This window comes from Nomascus leucogenys, chromosome 3, assembly GCF_006542625.1.
Source record: "Nomascus leucogenys isolate Asia chromosome 3, Asia_NLE_v1, whole genome shotgun sequence".
Lineage (NCBI taxonomy): Eukaryota > Metazoa > Chordata > Mammalia > Primates > Hylobatidae > Nomascus > Nomascus leucogenys.
Genome location: NC_044383.1, coordinates 143,537,472 through 143,564,074, shown reverse-complemented (window position 1 = coordinate 143,564,074; position 26,603 = coordinate 143,537,472). Strand labels below are relative to the sequence as shown.

General features: G+C 45.0%; 1 protein-coding gene across 2 annotated transcripts in view; it reads right to left on the bottom strand.

Annotated features, from left to right (window-relative positions):
* Window positions 1–26,603, bottom strand: part of ZDHHC14 (zinc finger DHHC-type containing 14) — a 305,773-nt gene that overhangs the window by 134,566 nt on the left and 144,604 nt on the right. For both annotated transcript variants that reach the window (XM_003271744.3, XM_030809891.1), the window contains exon 2: window positions 790–950. In XM_003271744.3, coding sequence (XP_003271792.1) covers window positions 790–950 — 161 coding nt within the window. The remainder of the gene's footprint in view (window positions 1–789; window positions 951–26,603) is intronic.

Sequence of the window (26,603 nt, the reverse complement as noted above, 5' to 3'; positions counted from 1 at the left end):
AGGAGGAATCCTTGAAGAGAATTATCTCTGCCAAGTGATTTTTCAGGCCTAAACATTATGTTCACACCGAGTCATCACCGCTCCTCTGCCATGCTTGTGAAATTTACCAAAGCACCACAGCAAAGCTACACATTCACAATCACAAACTTCAGAGGAAGAAAGAGCTCTCTTTTTAATTAAAAACAACTGTAAAAGTTTGTTGTGTAAGGGATTAGGATCTGTTTTAATATCTTCAAAATGGGTTGTAATAACTTTAGTATAGGTTTTACTATCTAAGGAAAAATAAAGCTATTCATCTCAATACATATCACAGATACATGTTTATTATACCTAAATAAAGGAAATTCTCAATCCTGGGCTGGATAAACAAGAAAGCTGCCTACGATGTAACTTTCCTAGATTTATATCATGGAAACTGGTCATGCTCCAAGGATTGCAAAAGGGAATAAGTGCAGCAACCTACAACTATAGATCTTTCAGGGTAGAGGCTGCTTAGTAGAGTGGAATCAAACACTTGGGTTTCAAAGAAACATCAGAAGCAGAGCTCACACTGATGCTTCGCTCACGTGGGCCAGCAGTCCTGCCTCCAGGATACCTGTCCCTCCAGCCTTACATCCCACCTCTTCTTCAGCTCATCCTGCCCATCCAGCGAGCTAAGGAATGCTGACTTCTGGCCTCCTTCCTTCCCAGCGCTCAGCCCTTCCTGCACAGCCCTCAGCCTGCCTTCCCCACTGTAGCTGGGCCCAGGCGGGAAGTGACTAGAGGCCATGGGCAGACTTTCAGTGTTACCTATTTGCCTTTCCAGATCAGCAGCTTCATCAGGCGTGGCTCGTGGGAGGACTCCAGGGTCGCTGAAGCTGGTGCGGAGCAGGGTCCCCATCACAAAGAAGAACAGGATGCCAGCGACTGCAGGGATGGCAGGGGTGATTTTCACCGCCAGGTAGGGACAGCTGCCGACACGTTGGACAGGCCGGGGAGAAGGGGAAAAGAAAGGAAATACAACGTTAGGAATCAACAGTAAGCAGCCTTTATCTTCTAAGAAACCAAAAGCTTATTTGGAGGAGAGAAATTGATTTCCATTAAAAATTCATCTGTGTGAAAGATTTGCATTTGGGGAGGTCTGCAGTTCTGTCTTACAGACAACTGAACCCCAACTCCCCAGCACGACAGCCCAAGCCCTCTGCTCTTACAGGAAGATGCTGGCAGAAGAATGAAAATAGTCCTGCTTGTATAATCAGTCTAAGACGCACAGAGCTTGTATAAACAGACACGTGTCCTCTGTGCTGTAAACACGGTTCAGGAGTCTATGAGATGCCCCCGCCCACCCCTGGGATTACATAATAGAAGAAGACACCAATTTGGAATGATCTTCATGAGAGCCGGCCTTTCCCACTTGGGTCAACCGACTCAGGAACTTTCAGCCAGCACCAAACGCTGAGGACTGTACGCACACTTTCAAAGGGCAAGAAACCAATTTTCCATGTTTTGGAGGTGATCTATTCCAAAGTGAATGAGCTATGGAAATGGACTTGCAGGCAAGTTTCTGAAGACAATTTAAGGGATTTCAGCAGCTGGAATAGAATCATCTTGTGCTTTTCCAGAGGGCATCTGAGCTACCAACGGACAAACGTGGCCCAACTCTTAACCTCTTCACTGCTGTCAGTCTGACATGCTGACGTGAAGCAGGGGTTGTGATGAGTCAGGGAGAGGTGCCATTGGGACAGACTAAACTCTACACGAGGCCAGCCTAGGAACCAGTGTCTGACATTTGGTCTCAGATCCAGGTATTCTGGAGCCGGAGCAGTTCTTATCATGGCCCCTTGATGCAGTCAGATGCCTGGACCTAAGTGAAGGATGGGATCTGCAGTGACCACAGTCAGTCCACTGTCGCCACATTAAATAACATCATGGGCATTGGGGAACATGACGCAGAATCGTGGAATTAGGACATCTAGCGTGGAAAACAATGCTAGATTGCCCACCTCATCAGAAGATTATCTTCCATGTTCTCAAGACAAAACAGAGATGGGGAGCTGGAGAAGAAAGGATTGGGAAGCTCAGCTCTGCTCAAGACTAGGAAGCAGACAGAGCTCTTGGTCTTGGAAGCCCTGGGAACCAGCACCCCACTGCTGTGCAGGTCTCTGATGGATGGCAAAGGGATGCTGGCACGAGTCTGGGACTTGAGAGCCACAAGCCGTGATCCCCTTTGCTGAGACAAGTGATAGAGCATTAGTGCACCAGCCTTCAAGAGGCCTGCAGACCTAGACACAGCTTCCTGGAACAATTGCTGATGTTGACAATGTGGATCATGCAAGTTTCCTGGCATGAGGAGATGTACAGAGAAGTATTTAGAAATAAAGTGCCACGATGAATGCAGCTTACTCCCAAATAGCCCAAAAAGATATTGTCTAAACGAGCAAATGGGATCAAGTATTAGCAAGAGGTGAATCTGGGTAAAGGGTGAATGGATGTTCTTTGTACTACTCTTATTCTTGCTACTTTTCTGTAAGTTTGAAATTACTTCCAAATAAAATGTTAAAAAAAGAAACACAGTCTACATTGAAGGCATGAAATTACCCTGGTATGAAATTATTTATATATATATAAAATATGTATATATTATATATATATAAAATATGTATATATTATATATATAATATGTATATATTATATATATACATATATATGTATATATGTATATATGTATATATGTATATATTATATATACATATATGCTATATATATAAACCCTGAATACATATAATTTTAGTCTAAAATAATCTACTTTAGGGGGAATTTTTTGTTACAAAATGGTTAGGGAAAAGAGCAACTGTGTAGAAGAGAATTTTCCAAAAAAACCTTAAATTCACAATTCAACATAGTTTGAACAATGGCAGTGAGTAAAACAAGCCCACGTTTTTCCCCTTTTTCAAGATTAATGAATTTGAAGATGATGTTGGCACAGCAAAGCCAGCTTCAGCGAGGGCACAGCTGGACAACGTGAACCAGACAGACCTGGTTAGGAGAGAGTGTTCCACTTCAGGTATTGACAGCTGTGATTTAATGCTATGGAGCTTCTCCAAGGATGGCTACTTGTGAATAGCCAGAACCCTCCTGTGAGGGTGACTTAGTAGATCTTAGGCTTTGGTGTGCTTCTTTTATCCTTTTTGGGTCTGAGAGGCAGCTTGGTGGACCGCAAAGTCCATCTGCTCAAAGTTGCAAAGGCCGCCTCTTGCTCTTAGAGCAAGTTCCAGCATGCCTTGCCCTCCACCGTTCCCTGTCCCAAGTGCACTCTCCGCGGGGCTAGGATCTTCCACAGCTACCCCACTTCCCCAAGCTGATGCCTCTGCGGCCTCTCATCACTTCCACCCCCTAACCAGGATATCCCCTGCCACATTCTCACTGCAGAGACAATACACTGTAGACTGGTATTTGCACTTGAGCACACACTGATTTATTCAGAGCCATCCCAGGAAAGGAGGAAAAGGCAAAGTCCAGGTGACGCGGGGAGGCCTACTGCCTGCCAGGGTTCTCTCACTGCATAGCGGGCTGTTGCACTTGGATAAATCAGGGCATGGATCCAAAATGCATCTGTCTGTGTTTCCGTGGGAACCTGCTCCTGCTCCTGTCCCCGCAGGAAATCTCAGGCGGGTCTAGTGACTTCTCTGATCATAATATGAAGGTAACAGGAAGTCCTTGTTGCTTTAAGTAGCAAACAGTGCCATTTAAGTAAATGAAAGAGTAATAATCCCAGTGAATAATGGTAACTTCTACCTTGATATGAAGTTAAGCCCCCTCCACTACCCCAGCTCGCCAGCTGCAGTTTCTGGCGCCTCCATGGTAGAGAAGAAAGCAGGTGGAGTAGAGAGGGAGGCAGGAAAGAGTCTACAGGAAGAGCTCTGTTACAAGGCGACTGCGTGCTCTGGGTCTATGAGATGGTTAAACCGGCTCTACCTAGACTCCCATTGGTGAGTGCTTTGGACACCCCGGGGGAACCTAGGTGCATCGCCCACCTGCACTTGTCTTCCTCCTTCCCTCTTCTTAAATAGAAATGGCCAGCCTTCCTCCCACTCAGGGCCTTCCTTCCACACTGTTTTGCCTTCCAGTCCCTCCTCTCAGAAGCCCTCTCTCTTTTCTCTCTCCGGGGGACAGCTGGAACAATGATCTCTGTTTACTTATTTATTTATTATCTTTCTTGAGACAGGGTCTCACTCTGCTGCCCAGGCTGGAGTGCAGAGGTAAATGATCACGGCTCACTGCAGCTTTGAACTCCTGGGGCTCAAGAGATTCTCCCAGCTCAGCCTCCTGAGTGGTTGGAACTACAGGCCCTCACCACCATGCCTGGCCAATTTTTTGTGTGTTTTGTAGAAACAGGGTCTGACTTTGTTGCCCAGGCTGGTCTCAAACTCCTGGGCTCAAGTGATCCTCCTGCCTCAGCCTCCCAAAGTGCTGGGATTACAGGAATGAGCCACTGCGCCCAGCCTAGAACAGTGACCTCATCCCTGCCTACCACGATCCCATCCTTCAATCTCTCCCAACCACCACCGCCAGCTCTAATCACATGTGTCTCTGCTCAAAAGCCGTCCATGCTTCTGCCATTCCTACCAAATGAAGCTCGAGCTCCTTATCTGGTGTCCAAGTCCCCCACAGTCACCTTCTCTCCCTCTCTCTCACTGCTGCTTCCTGAATCCCAGCAATGGCCACACCTAACATTTGGGCGTCTCAGGCAGGCATGGGCTTTCACTCACCGCTGGGGCTGCCTGTCCAGCCCACGTGTCTGGAACACCCGCACCTCTCATTCAGCATGTTGATGCTCCCCAACTTTCCAGTTCCAGCTCAATACCGCTTCCTGAAAAGCCTCGGTAGAGTTTCTGGGCTCACCCCCTAAGCAGAAGGGATCGCTTCTTTCTCTGAACCCCCACCATGTTTTTCTTTGCTCCTCTCCTTGGACACGTGGCTATTTGTGGACATGCTCCACGCACTTCACTAGATTAAAAGTCCTGGAGGGTGAGATTGTGTCCCCTGTTCCTCTTTGTGTCCTTTGTAGCACCTAGCAGGATGCCTGGCATGATGGAAAATGCAACCAAGTTTGATAAATATTTGTTGAGTAGCTGAATGAATAGAATCCATTTAGTGAATTTTACTGTAACACCTGAAAGAGGAGGAGAGTCAAGTCACCCATACCCTCAGCAACCACAGACCTGGTCTAGAACTTCTCTACTCTTGTCAGCTTGCTAGGTCCTGTAACTTCCTTCAGACAGATGCTAAGGCCCAGTTCCTTCTGCAAGGCTCCCTCAGCTGAGAGGAGAGGATATTCCTCAGCTCGCTGAGCCGAGTGTGCCTCACGTTCACCTTCTGTGGGCATTTACTGGAACCTCTAAGACCATGTGCTAACGTTCTAGTAGATGAAGCACCATATGTTGGTACAACTCTGTACAACGCTAGGTGCTCTGTGACAGTCCCATTCCACCAGCCTCTGTGTGTGACAGAGGACAGTGCTGAGTTTGTCCTAGAAATCCTCAACAACTCTCTTTTTATAAAAGCAGCAGAATTCCCCACCCTAAACAAACAATGAGGTCAGGGCTACTGAGACACCTTCAAAATGCTGCTTAGAAAAAGCAGAGAGCATCTGTAGTCCTTTTGGTAAAGACAAGGCAATAAGCAGACCCTACCCACGACTGTGAATGTTGACCTCCTGAAGGAGGTGAGACTAATGGGACATCTCAGTTGACCCACACACTGGCACGGCTTCACAGCTGAAGGAAGCGCTGTGCACAGTATGGCAAATTCTTAGTCCGAGCTCAGATGACTTGAAAATGGCTCCTTCATATTTCTGAGCAACTGTGGATGGGAACTCCAATGCTGACTGCCATCTGTGTTGAGGAAGACTCCATCCCCGAGGGCCTGGATTTGATACAAGATGAGGAGGCAGCTGCCAAAGATATAAACACCAAATGGAATCCTATTTCTGTCTCAAGAATTGTGACCTACATACAACTCAGGGCAGTGTAGCAAACAGGCTACAGGCATCTTAGTCTTCATAAAGATGAACTTGAAAGTGACAAGGGGAAAAAATAAGAATTTGAAAGCATACATCTTCATAACATAGAAGAAATTAGCTAATTTAGCACCAGATGCTAAAATGATGAGAAGCCTTTACAGAGCTCTCCCTCCAATCATATACATCAGCAAGAGCTGTTTGATTTTGGATATGATGATGAATACCTATGCACAAACTGCCAACACGTTGTACATCTGAGGTACAGAAATTCATTCCAGGTAATAATTAGAAATTGTAGCACAGCCAAAAGATTATATGGAATTTTTTCAGTTCAAATAGCAATCTTTTTGAATCTTTAGAAAAAATTGTTTTTTGCTTTTATGTTTATACATGAAAAGTGGAACTGTTTTCTGGGCACTATATTATCTGAGACCACACAATCAGAGCACATCCCTCCTCTGCTCAGAACTAAATATTTGATATTGGTCATTAAAAATATAGATGGAGGGATGGATAGATAGATAGATAGATATAAAATCATTTTAGCATCAAACAGACACTGACATCCCAGAATCAATACTGTCATTAATTCTACATTCATGTTTAGAGACTGGCTTACAGGTTAGAATTTGACATAAAGCTGATTCCTTGAACAAAACCTCTAAGACTAAATTAATTTCTTAAACATTTGGATAAGAAACATGGATTTCATTATTGGGTAATTAGGTCTCTCTGTTTTCCAGAGGACATTCTTTGAGAGAAGATTAACTTAAAAACTAAACAAAACAAAACAACAATATTAACAAGATATAGCAGAGACTTTATAACCAAGTGCCCTTTGGAACAAGAAGTAGAGAATCTTTTCCTGTATCAAAACAATTCGAGTCCTCTTTTAATGTTTTGTCTATACATGGATACACATAAAAAAAGTTTGTTAATAGTAGCTCATGACTCCTGACTGCAGCAAATGGCCTACATTTGATATTTTTAGTCTGTCCTGTACGTATGAAAGCATAAACATGAGAATAACTGTTTTTTAGACCTAACCATGAGGCATGCATTTATTATTACACAGGAAGAGGAAGTAGCCTCGCTCCATTATTGCCACACTCCAATTCAGGGAGTTTCTACTTTGCAGAAATCACAAAGTAACCTAGCATTTTAAGTTTCAGATTCTTGATTGCAAAGCATTTCAACATTAAGTAGCTAAGGCAAACAATCATAAACGAAACAACCTGAGCCAACAACTCACACGTCTGAAATAATCAGAGTAGCATTGTGAGAAATAGAGGCTTTAAGGGTTGCAATAGAAATGACCCCTTTTCCTTTTCATATGAGTCACTGCAAAACAAATGTACTTTTCACTTATAGGCAGGAACATAAGCACCATTCATTTTGTGATTTGTTCCTTAATCACATACTTAGAAATAAATCTACCACCACAAGGCAAAGATGAGCACATTACTTGGAGACAAACAGAGGAAAAAATAGATTCAGAAATAATATCTACTCACAACTCTAGAATAGGAAAAACCAAATAGATGATTTCATAAAACTCCCAAGAGTGACATTCCCCTACAAGATCATGATGGCAGGACCCTGTGCCTGGAAAGCCCTTAGTGACTAATCGTGTTAATTACCCCAGACGCACAGAGCCAGGAGTCTATGCATGCCTGTACCAAGGGAGGGAATTTAAATCAATGAGCCCAGGGACTAACGTGGAAAATATGAGCAAAGCAAGCTGGAAGGAAAAGCTCAAACCCAGAGAGCATGGAGGTGACAGTAGAACTCCACATACCCATTTGTAGACTACAAAGGTGAAGTTCAGTTTCATCAAAGCTCAACAGCTCTTTTTTACATCCGTCTCTCTGTCTACCTTTGTCGTGTGAGAACTCTAGCTTTCGGGCTTGCCAGGGGAGGAGGAAGGTGAAGGTCACCCTACCAAGGTGAGGAATGTCATTTAGGGATCTGGTTTTTCCCTGCAGGCCTTCTGGCTAGATGCAGAGTTAAACAGGGACGTCTCCAAACACAGCACAGTCTTGCCTTGAACCTGCAGAGTTCATGAGTGAGGAGACGGGCTCCAGGCTTTAAGCACTTGCATGAACAGAGAGCGGAGGAGGGGAGACGAGGAGAGTGCTCTCTTCCGCCCGTGTGGCCCAAACACCCTCCAAGTGTGCAAGACAGGGTTAGTGTCCTTATTCTTAACTCAGGGCCTCCCAGACCACCCAGAGAGATCTGCTTAAGATACAGGACCTGGGAATCTGTAGCTTTAAAATACAGGCTTCAAATCATAGTGTGTAAACAGCCCAATTTACTCATCTACTATTGAGAATGTACAAGAGCTTACTAGTGAATATTGTGGTGCATCAACATTTTTGCCAAGTGATTCTGATTGCATTTAAAATTCCAGGAAGAGGCCAGGAGTGCCTACAATCCCAACATTTTGGGAGGCTGAGGTGGGCAGATTGCTTGAGCTCAGGAGTTTGAGACCAGCCTGGGCAACATGGCGAAACTCCATCTCTACAAAAAAAAAAATACAAAAACCAGCTGGGTGTGGTAGCGTGTGACTGTAGTCCCATCTACTTGGGAGGCTGAGGTGGGAGGCTGGCTTGACCCTGGGAGGCTGAGGCTGCAGTGAGCCAAGATCATGCCACTGCACTCCAGCCTGGGCAACAGAGTCAGACCCTGTCTCAAAAAAATTACATGAAATGGAATTCCAGGAAGCCAGAGGCTTCTGGGTAGCGTGTGAATCACGGGAGGGAAAGCCAACACTGTTTTGCCCCAAAAGTTGCTTTTTAATGTCCTGACATTACTTAGGCATGGCAACCATATGCCCCAGATTTCCCATTCGAGTCCTGGCTCAGGTGAATGTTTTGTCATTTTCAGGTCATGTGTGGCCACTGAGTTAATTGGCCAAAGTAACTCCATTTTGCTTTCTGTGCATCCTGGAACCGTAAGGTATCGTCAGGGCAAGCCAGGGCCCTTCCGAGAAAGCTCTTCCTAGAGCTGCCGGTGTGTGTGCTGGGAAGACCTGCCCATACCAAGCGCCCAGGGTAGTGATTTCAGATTTGTCCTGGCACTAAACAGCATTCTAAGGTTTAGCTGCCTCTGACCCTGGCTTATATTTGAAGGGTGTCCATTCTGCCTCCGTTCTGGAAACGCTGTATGGGAAAGTCATAGCAGGACTATAGCTCTATTAATAATTCTTGTTACATCCAATCTAAGGTACCCCACATTTTAAGATGTATCATTAAGGGGAAATGTGCCAAATCAGATAATATTCTGTAACCACAAGGGATCTTTATTTCATACTTATTGAAAGAGCTATTATAGACTTAATTAGACACCCATTTAAAAATCATATATCATTATTGTGCATACATTTTAAAAAATGTGAGTGAACTAAATTGGCCACAGTATTCCTAAAACATCTCCACATTTGGAGCCTGAGGCAGAGGTGTCTGCTTGAGGGCTTTCCACGTTGCAGCCTCCTGAGCCCATCAAAGCACGGCCCGGCTTTCTGCTTCCCCCAGCCTGCACTCTGTGCCCAATGCACCAGCTCAAGCCAGAGCATGTCCCTCCTTTGCTCAGAACTAAAGCCAGGTACTTGCCGAGGCTACAAAGCCATCTGGCTCCTGTGACCTCTTTGACCTCCTCTTCCTCCCTCCTGCTGACCCCTGCAGCTCTGGAACAAGCCAGGCCTGCCTCTCCTCTGGGCTTTTGCCTGTGCCTTCCCCCTGCCTGGAACTCCCTCCCTACAGGGAGCCATAGAGCTCCTCCCAGCCTTTGCTCAAATATCACCATCTCTGTAGAGCCTTCCCTGACTGTGCTGCACACAATCTCCAAACTGCAGCCCCCCCTATGACCAGCCATCCCCTCTCCACCAACCCCAACCCCTTCCAGCTTTTAGTTTTCCCATTGCACTTATCCCCACTTGGCACACTATTAATATATGTACTTCCTTGCTTACTGTCTGACCCCACTAGAAAAAAGCTCAATGCAATGAGGACGTGTATCTGCTTGGTTCACAGATGTAACCTCCAGTGCCTAGAATTCAGTCTAGCACATAGTTGACCTTCAATAACTATTTGTTAAATGAAATGAAGAGACATCCAAAAAACACAGGATACAAAGTACAGTGGAGACAATCCTATTTGTGTTTCAAACACATCCATATTTGTAACTAGAAGAATGTGCCCCATTATCTCATTATCCCTGGGTGATTTTATGCATATGTGCTTTTTGGTGGTTTCCAAATTTTCTTAATTAAAGCATGGCTTATTTTTGTAGTAGCAAACTATGTTATTAAAAATAAATGCATAAGTACTTGTTGAACTAAAAAAGAAGAGAATTGCCGAAATATTAAAATCTGCCTGTGCTTTTAAAAACTCAACTATCCATAAAGAAGATGCTTGACGATGATGTATATTCTCTGTTGGACTGAAACCTCAGCGGGCTGAAGCTCTTGATTTTTGCAAGTTGCCTTACAGTACCTTAATTAGTCTAATTGTTTTGGGGTATGGAAGATCATACACTTGAGAATGCAAAACCCAGGTTATCTCCTATCTCAGCTCTGGTCTGTACCCAACCTCTTGGAGGAATGTGACTAGAGAAAGTTCTTCTGTCATCCTTGCAGATTTCTGTCTTAAATTGGGTATTTAAAGTACAGGACAAGGCCACACATATGGGGCCCAACTCCCCTCAGTTCCAGCAAGCCCCCTGGAGATCCGGAATCTCAGATGCCTGGTAGATTCCCTTTTTCTTTCCTTGGGTTGCGGGTGGTCCAGGGATGGCAAGATGGGAAAGGAGGCGTTCAGGATGAGAAAGAATCACATGCTACACAAATTAAACCTCCTCAACACCGGCAGTGCTCGTGGAATTGAACCCAAATGCTGGAGAGCTCGTCAGTGAGCGCTGCTTGGCAATGAATTGCTCTACAGAGACATTTGCAACAAAATACGAATTAGTTTAATCATTACATGCTCAAGAAAACTTTGTTGGAAGGAAAATGCCCTGCCTTGTTTCAGATTGCACACTGAACACCAGTGAGCCTCTTCTCCCATCCCAAGGCCCTGGGGCCATCAGGCTCCCTGCTGGGAGGCGGCCCAGGGGTGTGGCTGCTGGTGCCACCAGGAGACGCCTGCTGTGCCTGTGCCTGCTCCTCCTCCCCCAGCGGCCCCTTTCCCAGTGCTTCCATGGCCGGGGCCCCACACTAGAGCTTCAATTGCTCACCCAGGGTGGGCAGGCAGTGAGCACAGCTTTACCCAAGACTGGGGCCTCTGCCAGGGAGCTGGCACCCCCATGCCCATCCCGCAAAACGAGGCCAGGCCCTCTGGGACAGTCACACTGCACAAAGTCCAGATGTTACGGCTACGGAAAAGTGTCTTCGGCGTTACGAAGATGCAGTAACTCAAGGCCTTTGGGGAAAAGGCACATGTGAGTCTTGGAAAGTTTCTCCAGAGCTGGGGAACAAGTCTACGAGGACTGTGGATGCAAGAGATGACTGAGTCTCCTTCACGCCTTCATTCAGGCACCCCGCACACAGCCACTGAATACACACTACCTGCCAGCAAGCTGCACTTGGGCTAGGAAAGCAGGAAGATCAAGACAAGACCCTCGCTTCCTGGCAGCTCACATTCCAGTGCAGCGGGGTGAGGGGTGGGGGGGAGTTAGCACACCACGAACAAAAGAGCAAGTGTGGAGACACAGGTGCTGAGGAACGGTGGAGGGGACCAGCTCAGTGAGCCGGAGCGGGGGGTGTTGGTGAAGCCTTTCTGGAGGGGGTGTCAGAGGCAGGAGTGAGACCCGCAGAGAGGAAGGGCATTGGCAAGGACAGGGAGCCCCAGACCCTCCATGACCCTAATGTTTCCAGGCCTCCTTCGGTCGGTGCACCCAGTGACTGGTGGAAGCACAGTGTAGCCCTTCCCGGACTGGACTCTGGAACTGCATGTCCGCAGCGGGCAGGAGCGTTGTAGGCTGTTTAGTCACTGTGGCATCCCCGGTGCCTCACACACTGCTACACGATAGGCACTCGACAAATATTTGCTGAATTGAATGTTGTGGAATCATCAGAGCAGACCTGGGACATCTGGGTCCACGTTCGGTGGCGAACTGCAAAGCGATAGGTGCAAAGGTTGTCAGGCAGGTGAAGCCATGGAAAACACCGAGAGGGACCTGAGCAGACCCCACGTCCGTGTGCTCCAGCCTCTGCTGACGGCGCTCCTCTGAGCTAAGGATCCCACTCCTGGGGGAGAAAAAGGGCCATCTTCTTCCTTTTGCAAAGGAGGAAGAATTTCTAAGTAAATTTTGCTTTACAATGTTTCCCTAAGAATAAAGAGGAATTGAAGATTTTTTAAAACATATCCATCATCATAAACCTCAAGCAATTAGGTAATACAGGACCAATACAGGTTAGAAATATCCAGTCGTTCAGACAGAGACACGTGTGAGTGCAGAAGGCTGAGCTATTTCACCCACAAACTCACTAAACAATGTTGTTTCCAATAGCAGAGACATCATAATTTGAAAAATAGTACATAATAATTATGCAAAATCGAAATACGGTGCTTTTGAGTAGAAAAGAAAAAAGGCTACAAAGGTATTTAAGGAGAAAATGGTTCTATTTCCAAAAAGGGGAGAAATAAAACAAAACAAGGTTAACAGCTTAAAGCCCACGAGCCCTGAGACACCAAGTTGGAGACTATCAGGCAAAGACAGCTTCAAAAGTGCACATTTGGTAGAAAAATCAACAAAATGAAATTCACGGAAAGTCTTTGGATATTGGGTTGCTGTTCGGGGCTGCTGATTTATTTTTTCCTTCTCTAAAGGGACACTTAGCATTCATTCACAGATGGTTCCTTTTTCTCACCTAAAACAATGCCCGTGGTATCGACTATTATCCTTGGCAAAGTGCCTTTGCATTAAAACATGATGACAGCATTTCTCGGCCCTGATGTTGGGGAGAGCTCCTACCATGTAATTATCCAGCTCAATTAGAAGACAAGGTCAGAACAAACAGATCCAGAGGGAAGGTCCATGCCTGCTAGACACACAGATGTGGTCCCACATCATTTTCTTTCTTTTTTTTTCTTTTTAGCTAGCCTGTTACTGTTGCATACACATGGTTTTCAAAGTAACAGGCAGCCAGATAGTAAGACTGCAGGGAACAAATGAAAATTCACATTTTTTTTGATTGAGTACCTATATTGCAGGCAGTTTCACATATAACATTTCATATGATGTCTACAGAAATGTACACAGCTAATTGTCTATGACATTGGTTATTATTGAGACCATTTCACAGGTGAGGAAACTAAGGTTCATTAATTTGACTGATAAGACTTATAAGAGGTTCATTACTTTGAGCCTGGTTTAGCTAATAAGTTTCAGAACCAGAAGTCAATCAGATGTGGCCGCCATCAAAGCCCACGGGCCCCAGGCATGGTCTCTCAATTGTACCACAATGAGGCCTACACTTCTGTTTTGCACTCTACACACTTTCTTAGTGGAATACAATAACAGCTGTACCTGTTTTCACCTTTTTATAAGGATCTCAATGATCCTCATTAAATGTAATTAAGAACACAGTGAAACCGGAAACTATTTAGCGTGAAGGTGCCTTGTTCAGTCTGGGGAGAAGACAAGCTCGGAGTCTTGGGTGACAAAGTCGCTCATTGATGGATTGCCAGCAGTCTGGTAGTAACGCCTTAGTGATTGAAGGTCAAGAACATTTCTCTTGGGCTCTGCTTCCCAATTCCAGTTGAAGAATAACAAGCTCTGTGGTTTCTACGTAACAGAAACCACCGAGTCCCAGGGGCCCTGTCAATCAAGCTTGACACTAAATGGTGATGACTGCTCCTGTTATTGCAAAATACATGTATACTAAACAAAGACCGTACTGGTTGGTTTTGCTTAAATACTGGAGGATTCTGACCAGTACAATGCTAAAGCATAAACTTTCATTTATGAAAAAAGATAAACTTTCTAAAATTCCCAGGTTATACCCAAAAAGTAACTTGCTCCCTGTGAAGAGAGGGCGGGGTTGCAGAGACTCCAGAGATCTCCACTTCTGCAGTGTCAGTGTGGAACTGTATCTATTGCTCCAGTATCCACTCCTAACCAGCAGGAATGGCAAACAATCTCAGAAGAGTACAGGTGGTAAGTGCTGAGTAAAACTGGAAGTCTGAGTGTGTCTGCTAGACACTAGGAAGTACAAGGATATACTTTCAATGAAACTCTTTGAACTCTTTGGGAGAAAGCTGAAAAATACCATGTGCTGTTGAGGAATTAATGCCCACTCCCACCTCCAGTCTTCATCTAATTGTGCTTTTTAAATTAATTAATTAATGCCCACTCCCACCCCCTAGTCTTCATCTAATTGTGCTTTTATAATTAATTAATTAATGCCCACTCCCACCCCCAGTCTTCATCTAATTGTGCTTTTATAATTAATTAATTAAGCCCACTCCCACCCCCAGTCTTCATCTAATTCTGCTTTTTCAATTAATTAAGCCCACTCCCACCCTCAGTCTTCATCTAATTATGCTTTTTAAATTAATTAATTAATGCCCACTCCCACCCCCAGTTTTCATCTAATTGTGCTTTTTAAATGAATTAATTAATGCCCACTCCCACCCCCAGTCTTCATCTAATTGTGCTTTTATAATTAATTAATTAATGCCCACTCCCACCCCCAGTCTTCATCTAATTGTGCTTTTATAATTAATTAATTAAGCCCACTCCCACCCCCAGTCTTCATCTAATTCTGCTTTTTCAATTAATTAAGCCCACTCCCACCCTCAGTCTCCATCTAATTATGCTTTTTAAATTAATTAATTAATGCCCACTCCCACCCCCAGTCTTCATCTAATTGTGCTTTTTAAATTAATTAATTAATGCCCACTTGACCCTCAGTCTTCATCTAATTCTGCTTTTTAAATTAATTAATTAATGCCCACTCCCACCCCAGTTTTCATCTAATTGTGCTTTTTAAATTAACTAATTAATGCCCACTCCCACCCCCAGTCTTCATCCAATTGTGCTTTTATAATTAATTAATTAAGCCCACTCCCACTCCCAGTCTTCATCTAATTCTGGTTTTTCAATTAATTAATTAATGCCCACTCCGATCCTCAGTCTTCATCTAATTATGCTTTTTAAATTAATTAATTAATGCCCACTCCCACCCCAGTTTTCATCTAATTGTGCTTTTTAAATTAATTAATGCCCACTCCCACCCCCAGTCTTCATCTAATTGTGCTTTTTAAATTGACTAATGTCCACTCCTACCCCCAGTCTTCATCTAATTGTGCTTCTTAAATTAATTAATTAATGCCCACTCCCACCCCCATCTTCATCTAATTGTGCTTTTTTAATTAATTAATTAATTAATGCCCACTCTCACCCCCAGTCTTCATCTAATTGTGCTTTTATTTTATTTTATTTTATTGAGACAAAGTCTTGCTCTGTCGCCCAGTCTGGAGTGCAGTGGTGTGATTTCGGCTCACTACAAGCTCCGCCTCCCTGGTTCTCACCATTGTCCTGCCTCAGCCTCCTGAGTAGCTGGGACTACAGGCACCTGCCACCACGCTTGGCTAATTTCTTTGTATTTTTAGTAGAGACGGGGTTTCACCATGTTAGTCAGGAGGTCTCGATCTCCTGACCTCGTGATCTGCCCACCTCGGCCTCCCAAAGTGCTGGGATTACAGGCGTGAGCCACTGCGCCCGCCCTATTGTGTTTTTTAATTAATTAATTAATGCCCACTCCCATCCCCAGTCTTCATCTAATTGTGCTTTTCCAAGTATATTCATCTACGGTTAAACTTTCATATCATTTCTTTACTATTAAGCCACACACTTCTGAGATTTTAAAAAAAACAAAACAAAAAAAAACAAAAAAAACTTTTCAGATCATTTTGAAATAGAACAGAAGGATTCCTGAGGACTTCCCCATGGCAAACACGATTATTAACTGATTACTAAAAAGAGAAGGGCAAAAGGCAAAATAGTGAACATTAGATCTAAGGAAAAATGGTGGAAACAACCTTAAGGAATATGGTGGAGAAACATCTGAAAAAAGCATATTTAATTAGAGAACACGAAGAGGGACTGAAACAATGGAAATCATGCCTGGCTGGCCTGATGGAAGGCTTGGGAGGTGTGACTGCCATGAAAGCTACAATCAGTTAAATAAGTGCCACCTTTCTTGAATTTTGCCAAGCAGATAGCAAAGTTGGAGAATCAATGGGGAAACTGTAGAGTGATACAATGGAGAGAGAGAAGGATCAGAAAGCCCCTCCTACAGCTACATCCCTATCCCTCTTAGGCTTGTGCCATACATTGTCCAGTTGGCTTCAACATTCAGAATAACTGGAGCCCTAAAGAACTGGTCAAGTTCTGAGAACAGTCTTTCCATTTCCAGAAACAACTTCCTGAGAGACCGTTACATGGCTGCCAAGAAAACACTGCTTCATGTTTAAAGCACTTGTGAAACTTGAGGTCAGAAAGCAGAGGTCCACCAAGCAAGGCCACAGAAAAACAGCTGAAAATGCTCTAGCTGAGCCTATGTGCTCAGTGGCAAAACCTCGTGACTGTAGTGCTTACTCTGGGCAGTTCTGGAAGGCTTTTTCTACCAGAAGTTTCCATCAGTTGAGGTTTTGACTCTTACTCTCCCCTGGGTGGAGAGTCTGAGGCTGCATGGTGCAAGATGAAAGGACTTCAATATTGTCTGACTATAAGAGCAAGCTCTGCAAAGTACTTTTTTGAAGAGATTTTTGAATGGAAAATCTGGGTGGGAAAATAGGAAAACAGGTCAGTTGAGCAAAGGAATATCAACTATTCCTGTTCTCTACATGAGCTGAGAATGCAGCCTCTCCTTCAGAGTAGAAACAGGAGCTGGGGAGCTCTTGGAGTTGATGGGAGGTGCCCCAAGTCTTGTAGGAGATGGGGGCACTGATGCAGCCATGGCCCCCCAGCTGATGTAATCTGCTTTCAGGCACCCAGTTGCAGGGTGGCTCAGCTGAAGGTCACCAGCTTGCAGTGACAGGAGAGAACGCTGGCCTTACCTACGGCCATGGTTTCACATTGTGTGGGAGGATCCACAGATTCTCAAAGGGGTTCTGGACCCCAACAGTATTATGAACTACTACTCTTAGGAGGGGAGGTATGTACTCAAGTACCTATTCAGAAGCACACTCTGGGGCCAGCCACTAAAGATGCTGCCCCAAGTCCTTCAGCGCTCCCGGCCACCATCCACTGCCCCGGCCCCTCTCCCCACATCCCTAGAACCCCTCTCTATGAGCCAGCAAATAAAAATTAACATCTACCCAGATCCCTGGTCCAGTGGTTGGTGAATAATCTGGCTGTCCACACTGCCCTTCAGCCTTCTCAGCCGAGCCCTGGCGCACGCATGTCAGTCCATTCAGAGAAGATGGGTTCCCACAGTTGCTGAAGTAGGCAGGAGCACAGAGGCCACCCTGAGACTAGCACAGATGTAGGGCCATGTAGGGAAGCCCCTTCCTCACCCACGAGCTTGAGGGTGGGCAAGACTCCCAAATGCTGAAGACACTCTTGTGTGAAAGAGAAAAACAACCCAAGGCAACACAGGAGAGTGAGAAGAAGGTTCTAGAAGAGATGGAGGAGAGGTACTATCCTATCCCCAGCTTTGTCTGGAGTCTACAGAAATTTACCTTGTCAAGACCGAGTAGACCAATGTTTAAGACAAGAACCTGACTCACTTCCATACCAGGATAATCTGGGAGATGGGGACAGAGGCCACCAGAAGAGGGTCGTGGTGTTGTGGGAAGGCCTCAGGCACTGGGAGTGGATGCCGGGCACTGGGCCACTTACTCCATAAGCCTGGGAAAGTCCCTTATTCTGAGTCTTCATTTCATCATGTGTTAAATTGGAATAATGTCATTTATAGGTCATGATAGTCTTATTGTAGTGTTGGTTTGAGAATTGATGAGTTAGCATCAGGGAGACCCTTAGCAAAGCCTCTAGGTCGGCATGAGATAGTCCATAAATAGTATTTCCTTCCTGCTAAGGGAGCCAGTCTTGCACTCACCTGGATTTCTGGTAACCCTCACACTTCCCTGCTGTTTCTTATTTTGGTTTAGTCCAGTGGGTTTCCCTGCAGTTTAAAGTGAAAGCTTATGAGCATTCTGTGTTTGGTTCAGAGTTCAGTGGAGTAGGAAGAAGTTTGGCTTCAAAGCTCAGAGAAGAATTCAGGCAGAAGAGTGATCAGTTTATCCTGGCAGAGAGGACAGGATAGGCAATTCCTGAACAGCCCATGGAAGAAAGAAGTCTGGTGGGGAAGGCGGAAGCAGCTGGAAACCAGTAGCTGGCCCTGTGGTTTAACGGTAGGAAGCCCTGTCCCCTTGCAGGCATCCAGCAGCAGTGGGACCGGAGGGAGCAACGTTTCCAGGCCTTCTGATACCCAGAATCATTTTATATGAGGCCCTACAGGGAAGTCACTCCACAACACGGTAGGGAGCCTGCTGGATGGTTCCACTGATCCCTCCTCCTGGTTTTCACACTCGCCTTGCCTGGGGGCTGGGACTAATGACTTGCTTCTAGAAAGTGGTCAAGGTGGTGGGGTGTCACTTCCAAGATTAGGTTACATAAAACACTGCAACTTCTGTCTTGCTCCCTGCCTCTGGAGCTCTCATTGGCCCTCTCGGAGGGAAGCCAGCTGCCATGCTGTAAAAAGCCCAATGGAGGCTGGGTGCGGTGGCTCATGCCTGCAATCCCAGCAGTTTGGGAGGCCGAGGGAGGGGGATCACTGGAGCCCAGGAGTTTGAGACCAGCCTGGGCAACATGGCAAGACCCTGTTTCTACAAAAAAAAAAAAAAAAAAACCTTAAAAATTAGCTGGCCATGGTGGTGCACGCCTGTAGTCCTGGCTACTCAGGGGGCTGAGGCAGGAGGATCGCTTGAAACTGGGAGTTCAAGGTTGCAGTGAGCTATGATCATGCCACTGCACTCTAGTCTGGGTGACAGGGTGAGACTCTGTCTCAAAAAAAAACCAAAAAACAAAAAACAAATCCCAGCCCTATGGAGAGGCTCACATGGCAAGGCTCATGAGGGTGGCTTCTGGCCAACAGCCCCTGAGTGAGCTGAGAGGCGAATCCTCCTCGGGCCCAGTCTTGAGATGATGGCAGCCCCAGCCATATCTTGATTGCAGCCCTGTGGGAGACCCTAAACCAGAGGACACAGCTAAGCCACATCCAAGAAACTGTGAGATAATCAATGCTTGCTGTTTAAAGCCACTGAGTTCTGGGGTCATTTGTTAGACAGCAATAGCTCACTAACACAGGTGGTTCTGTCAGGCACAAACTAAACAAAACTACAGACATCAAATGAAATTGAATATTCTTCTGATAGTGAATAGAACAGAATCACAGGGAAGGGAATAAATCCTGAATATTCTTTCTACCTACAGTTTCCTCTGATTGGCCAAGTGGTACACAGGGATTCTTCTAAATGTAAGAAAACCTTTTAAATTATTAGTTAGGGCTCTGTCACGGATTAACTGAAGCTTGGGTCACCGCTCCATGGTCTAAATGACTATGTTCAAGGTGATGTGAAAGTTTTACAGAAACAATGACCAAGAAAATTTGTCTTCTTAATATGTAAACAAAGATATGTAAGAAGCTAATATGGAGAGAGAAAACGTGTATATGTACAACCACATGCCACAGACAGACTTAAAATTAAGCTGGTGAGCTGAATAACTAGTATCTATTAAAAAAATTGCAAATATGCCCGGCGTGGTGGCTCATGCCTATAATCCCAGCACTTTGGGAGGCCGAGGCAGGCAGATCACCTGAGGTCAGGAGTTCAAGACCAGCCTGGCCAACATGGTGAAACCCCATCTCTACTAAAAATACAAAAATTAGCCAGGTGTGGTGGCACATGCTTGTAGTCCCAGGTACCCTACTCAAGAGACTGAGGCAGGAGAATTGCTTGAACCTGGGAGGTGAAGGTTGCAGTGAGCCAAGATCACACCATTGCACTCCAGCCTGGGCAACAAAGCGAGACTCCATCTCAAAAAAAAAAAAAAAATTGCCAATCAATAGAAGTGAAGTCTGTTTATTTGCAATAAAGTGAACACAAATAAACTGTCCTAGTATTTCCTAAAGATCCCCTTAAATCTCTTCCAGTTGCATTTCTGTGACCCTGTGTTACAGAAATACCACCAACTATCTAATTTTTGTCCTATTTTATTTCCTACGAAAATATTTTCATACTTTTTACAAAATAGTAAGAAGGAAACATTTACCAGTGAGTCTTTGTTGTTGGAGACAGGGTCTTGTGCTGTCACCCAGGCTGGAGTACAGTGGTGCGATCACAGCCTAGTGCAGCTCCCAACACCTCAGCCTCCCGAGTAGCTGGGACTACAGGCATGCACAACTGTCCCTGGCTAATTTTCTTCCTTTTTTTTTTTTTTTTAGAAGCGAGGTCTCTCTATGTTGCCCAGGCTGGTCTTGAACTCCTGGGCTCCAGTGATCCTCCCACTTCAGCCACCCAAAGTGTTGGAATTACAGATATGAGCCACTGTGCCCAGCTAGTCTTTGTTTTTAATGAATTTAAAGTATATTCTTTCCCCATTCAGGCTATGCCAACTTTTATGCGTCTGTGGTCTGACACTCTTTTGAGTGGCATAAAGAAAGAAGAAATCCGCAAGTCTGTGTGGTGGAGTTTGCAAAGCAGCTGATGAGACACCTCTGATAACCCTCCTTCCAGCCTCCCATTAGAACCCTCAAGAGGATACACAAAAAGGAAAACAAAAAGTCAATAGCGATGAAAGCTGAAGAGAAGAGTGCTTTCATTAATATACTGGTGATGGAGATGAACTGAGAAAGACATTTTTGGATCACACATCATGTATTCAACATATCATAAAACAGAACAAAGCAGATGGCTCCTGAAGGGCAGGAAAGGACCTTAACAGAAGAAAAAATTTAGGTGCCCATTAACTTCACTAATAATCAAAGAAAGGAAATTAAGAATAGCATTTGTAGATTCACATTGACTAATGCCCCTAGGGCTATATAGAGAGAGAGAGGTCCCATTCACCCTCTTGCTGGTGGAGTATGGAGATCAACGCAGCCGCCCTAGATGGCTGTCTGGAAATAAGTGCTGACAGCCAAAGTTTAGGGGAAAGGAAAGGAAAGGAAAGGAAGAAAGGAAGAAAGGAAGAAAAGGAAGAAAGGAGGAAGGAAGGGAAGAAGGGAAGAAAGGAAGAAAGAAAGAGAGAGAAAGAAAGGCAGGAAGGAAGGAGGGAGAAAGAAAGAAAAAAGAGAAAGAAAGGGGGGGAGAGAGAGAAAGAAAGAAAGAAAAGAAAGAAAGAAGGAAGGAAGGAAAGAAAGAAGGAAGGAAAGAAGGAAGGAAGGAAGGAAAGGAAAGAAAGAAAGAAAGAAAGAAAGAAAGAAAGAGAAAGAAAGAAAGAAAAAGAAAAAGTAGGAAGATGGGAGGGAGCAAGGGAGGGAGGGAGGAAGGAAGGAAGGGAGGGAGGGAGGAGAGAAAGGAAATGAAAGGGAAGAAAAGAAAAAAAAACTTACAGTGAGTAGGCTTTTGAAATAATAAAAAATCACTTCTGATATTATTAATATCATAACAATTTATAAAAATGGTTCTTGTAGTTTTGGGGACCAACCCATACCACTAAACTTTGCTGTGTTTTCTTTTTCTTGAGCCTGTATTTCCTGTGAAAGTTATTTCTCTAAGATCACAAAAGTGGGAAATAGGGAAAAAAACAACAGGGACCACAGGCAAGATTACATTTCCCCCACACTTCATCAAAAAGTGGTGTGAAAACCAGCGACACACTGTCAAATCCAGGACTGTTTGTGAACCTAGATGTACCAGCTTCTCATTAGCATTTACTTTTGAGATTATGCATCAAGTCTAAACTCTAATTATCTGATGGTAGAATTTCTCAGTTTTAGTTGTGAAAGCCATTTTTATCTAAGTTTGGCTTTTGACATAATATTTGTATCTAGAAGGGAGGAGTGAATATACTGCACAAAACAGGTCCAGGAACCTGACACAAAGGTTGCATTGAATTTTCATGGCAATCGTACGAGTAGGTATTGAGATCGTTGATGGACGTCATTCAGCAATTTGTCTGAGGTCTTCTCAGTCCTAAGTGAGAAGGGCAAATTCACCACCACTCATGCTCATGTTGGGTGTCTGTGTAACCAGCTTTGCACTTTAAAAAAAAAAAGCAACTTGTTATATACTTAGCAATTTTTCGGTTTATTTGGATAAGAGACCCTCTCAAATGTTTCTCCTTTACTTGATGGCCTTAGAGTTTCTAAGCGAGCATTCCTAAACTGTTGATGGGGAAGCCTGATCCAGTCAATCTAGAAGTCAGAGCTGCTCCTTGGTTCCTAGTAGGAGATAGATGTGGCTAGAAGCCATGGCCCAACCAGAGATTTCACAATGAGCACCTTCCTGCCCTGTCACTGCTGAATTCCCCCTTTCCAAGAAACCACGTCATAGCCTCTCCTCACACCAAAGAAGCTGCTATGGTCCTAATGTTTGTGGTCCTCCCTCAAAATTCATCCTAACTGCCAATGCGATGGCATTAGGAAGCAGAACCTTCAGGAGGTGATTATGTCATGAATGGGGTTCAGGCCCTTGTAAGAGAGGCCCCACAGAGCTGCCTGGCCTCTTCCACCATGTGAGGGCACAGCTAGAAGGTGCCATCTTTGAACCAGAAAGTGGGTCCTTACCAGACACCAAATCTGCCGGCTCCTTGATCTTGGACCTCCCAGAACTGTGAGAAGTAAATTTCTGTTGTATGTAAGCTACCCACGGCCTGGTATTTTGTTGTAATAGACACCTGAACAGAAGAAGACAGAAGCCTCCTGCTCTAAAGCTAAGGTGCAGTATAGAAACCACACAAGTCCCTCACTCAAGGCTGCTTCCAGAATTTTTTGAGCCCATATTGTGTGATAGGCACTGTGCTGGAAGACCCAGACTCCAAACGGAGCTGTAATGCCTGACTCCAAACCAAAACACAACAAAGAAAAGATCGAACCAGTGTGGACTCCTGATTCTGCCTCCAGGGTCCCCGCTTCTCCGTCTGTAAATGAGGAAGTGGGGCTGACGGTCCTCCAGGCCGGCTTTCAATAAACATCTGCACATCCACTGGCCTGCCCTCCCCCAATCCCTTGCACTTTGGTAAACACACAGGACAGTTACATTTTATGTGGATTTGAATTTATATGCATTTGGAATCATATGATATAAAAGTGTTTTTGAAAGCTTCATTTTATGTGCAAAAATTCAAATCCCTCTAAATTAAAAAAATGGTCTAGAAGCATATAATTTCTAAGTTGGCAGAAAGTGAACTGTCCCCTCTGCTACACTGAGGCCCTACTCCCTTCTAATTACTAGTAATCTGGGCTACTTTCCCAGGTAAAAGGAACAACCAGCCATTCTTTATCAGCATTCTATGCCCAACATTTTGTTTCATGTCTCAGAACACATGTGACTTTGGTGACTACTGGGTTGTTATCTAAATACTTACTGCTATTTTAACTTAAAATCTTCTAAAAGACATTCTATAGAAATGGTATTTATACATTCATTAAGAAGCAGGTGCTAGGGCTAGTGCTGGAAAGTGTATTAGAAATTTAAAAATTCTAGAAAGCCAGTTAGACAGTATTAAACACTACTACTGTGTACATGTTATTATGCATTTTTTATGACTTGGCTCAAAACATGCAAAAATATTGTTCAGTGGTTGTAGATGTATGCCTTTGAAAATCATATCTCCCTTTCTATTAACTTATGTCTTTGGAAACACCAGTCTCAAATTATGTGAATTTTAAATAATATGAGATAGTCAGGAAACCATCTCTGGCATAAACTGTGACTACCAGGTAATTTTGTATTTAAACATGATCCAATGAAACTTAGAAGCCAGGACAGCTGGAGAAGACAGACCCAGAAGCAGGAAGGGCCAAAAGCACACTGTGGGCAGGCGCAGAGGGGAAATGACAGCTAAGTCGTCCTGGAGGCTCCTCCCCTGCAGCCAGGTTGGGGAAGAGACTATCCCAAGAGCCACGGCCCCAGATCAGGACCCGGCTGGGGTGGAACACAGTGACACCTCTGGAGAGGCTACGCACCTCAATGACACACTCCACACTTTAGATCTGGGGGGCACCCTAGGATCATCCCTCAGCCTGCAATGCCCTTCTCTTCCCTTCAACTCAGTCGAAGGGCCACCTACTTCCAGAAGTCTGTCCTGAGTGACATTCCCAGGCTCGCGAATGTCAGCTTATTGCCAGCAGGGCATTCTGGGCATTCACTTCACTTCGCCCTGCACTGCAACTGCTGGGGTTCCCAGTTCTCTCTATTCAGGACCCTTTGACTTCCTTGGGGTAGGGACGGGTCCGTTAGCATTTTATCCTCAGGACCTAACAAAGCCACGGGCTTCTATCAGATGCTCAAGAGATGTTTGTTTAATGAAAACAAACAAACAACAACAACAACAAAAAATGAATCCTTTCCTTTTGCAGAGGAGGAGCTGAGAGGGGAAGTCACTTTTGCCCTGGACCACACAGCTCTTGAGGGGCAGGGCCGAGACCCCGGCTCCCAGGCTCTGCCCGCTGGTGATCCAGAATGTTGACATTCCCAACCTTCAGTGGATCCATCTAAGTTGCTCCCAGAATCCATGGAAAGGCAATTAATGTTTCTATGAACAACCAAGACAGCGCCTTTTAGAAAAGGATCTCATTTAGGCCCTTACTTCTCCCATGAGCTCATCTCTCTGGGCAAGTAAATACAAGCTGCTCCCCAAGTTGCCGAGCATCCTAAGCTAAGGCCTCCAGTGAGGAAAGCCTCTCTTTTTTTTCCCAGGCAATGCCCTACTTCTATCAGTATGTGTTAAAAACAGACATTATTCCTGGCAACTGCTTCATAGCAAAAAATAAAAATAAAAATAAAAAAATAAATATCAAGCTTCACTTATCTCTCTGCTTCCAGTTTGAAGTAGAGACACTATCATAGTTTTCATACCAGGATTTGGAAAATATGTAAAAAACAAAACTTAAATTTAGCTGCTGCTTTGCATTTGGATTCTTCATACATCAGGAAAAGCCTGAACAACTCCCTCCATCTATGTTTCTGAGATCACTAAAACTCCTGTTGCTCAGCTGAGCCAGTGAGCCACGAGCCAGCCCTCATAACGCTGTGTTGACAGCAGGGAAAATGGCAGAGGCATAAGGATACAGGTAACAGGGGCAACTGTCAGCTGCCTCTCCTGCCCCAATCCTCACCATGAACAGCTCCCCTTTCTTGGCTGGCCGCCATACGGCTTGTAGTGTTTGTGTGTCCCACACGAAGAGAGGATCTCAAGCCACATGTGACCGTGAAGACTACACCCCTCACAAGAACGTGCTGGAGAAATAACCATCAAACCCAGTCCACGGTGTCGGGGAAGCCACAGATGGAAGTGCTCTCCGGCTTAAATCCAAGGTTCCAGGAGGAAAACATTGACGTGGATTCTAAATAACGAACACAGGCTCACGTGAAACAACTGGAAAAAGTGGGCACCATTTCACAACTAGGGTGAGTTGGGAGGGAGGGTGGGAAAGGCGGGGACAGGTGAGCTGAGCCCCATCCGCTGGTGCACCAGGGCGGTTGGGTGTCACCTACAGACAGAGGCCAGTACACTAACAACTGGGATGGCGATTCACTCCCCTCTCTTCTATAAATTTTAACTTGCTCCTCATATTAGCTTGTCAGGCCTTTATTCCACCACACACTGACTGAGTCTGGCAACCACACGTCACCTCAGATTGTTTGTAAAGAGCCCCCCTCTCACCCTCCCCCCACCCCTTCCCTATTGCCCCTGAGGAGCTCAATGACCACACATAGTCCTTCTGAGACCTCAGTCCATGCCTGTGAGCTACTGCCCAACTGGGACCACCTGCTGGCATCCCAATGTACCTAATGGCAGATCCATCAGTGTGGCTTGAGGAAGATCTAGCATTCCTTCATAGTGAATGATTCTTTAGAGTTGAAGCACAAAAAAGAAAGAAAAGCAACCGCAGGTGGGTGGTCTTTGTTCTATTAGGCCTTCCACGGAGGGATGGGAACTTTGAACTTCAGGAAAATAAACAAAGCTGCAAGCTTTAGCCAGCTGGGTGCTAAGACACCAACAGGGTGGCCAGCCCCCGACCCTCCTCCAGCCTGTGTGTCCACATCCATGCACGGGGGCTGGGGATGTGCATCCTAGGATGACTTTTACAACTGACCCTTTCTCAGTTCCCAGCTCAAGCTGTGGTTCACACATGGGGCTTTGATGCAGATCACAGGCAATGCCTAGGGCAACAGCGACACTTTTAAAAACCTTCCTCTGTAGGTGACAACACTAGTTGAAAGATACAAAAGGAAAAACAAATGCCAGCACTGTCCCTGAAATGCAGGCAGCACCCAGATGGTAGGCGGCCGTGAGGACGAGGCAGGGCAGGGACTGCTCACCAACACTTTACTCAGGACTGAACCTGGCTGCTGGCTTAGTTTAGGATCAGGAGTCGCTGGTTTGGGATATATCTGACAGAAGTTTTCAAGATACACAGTACAGC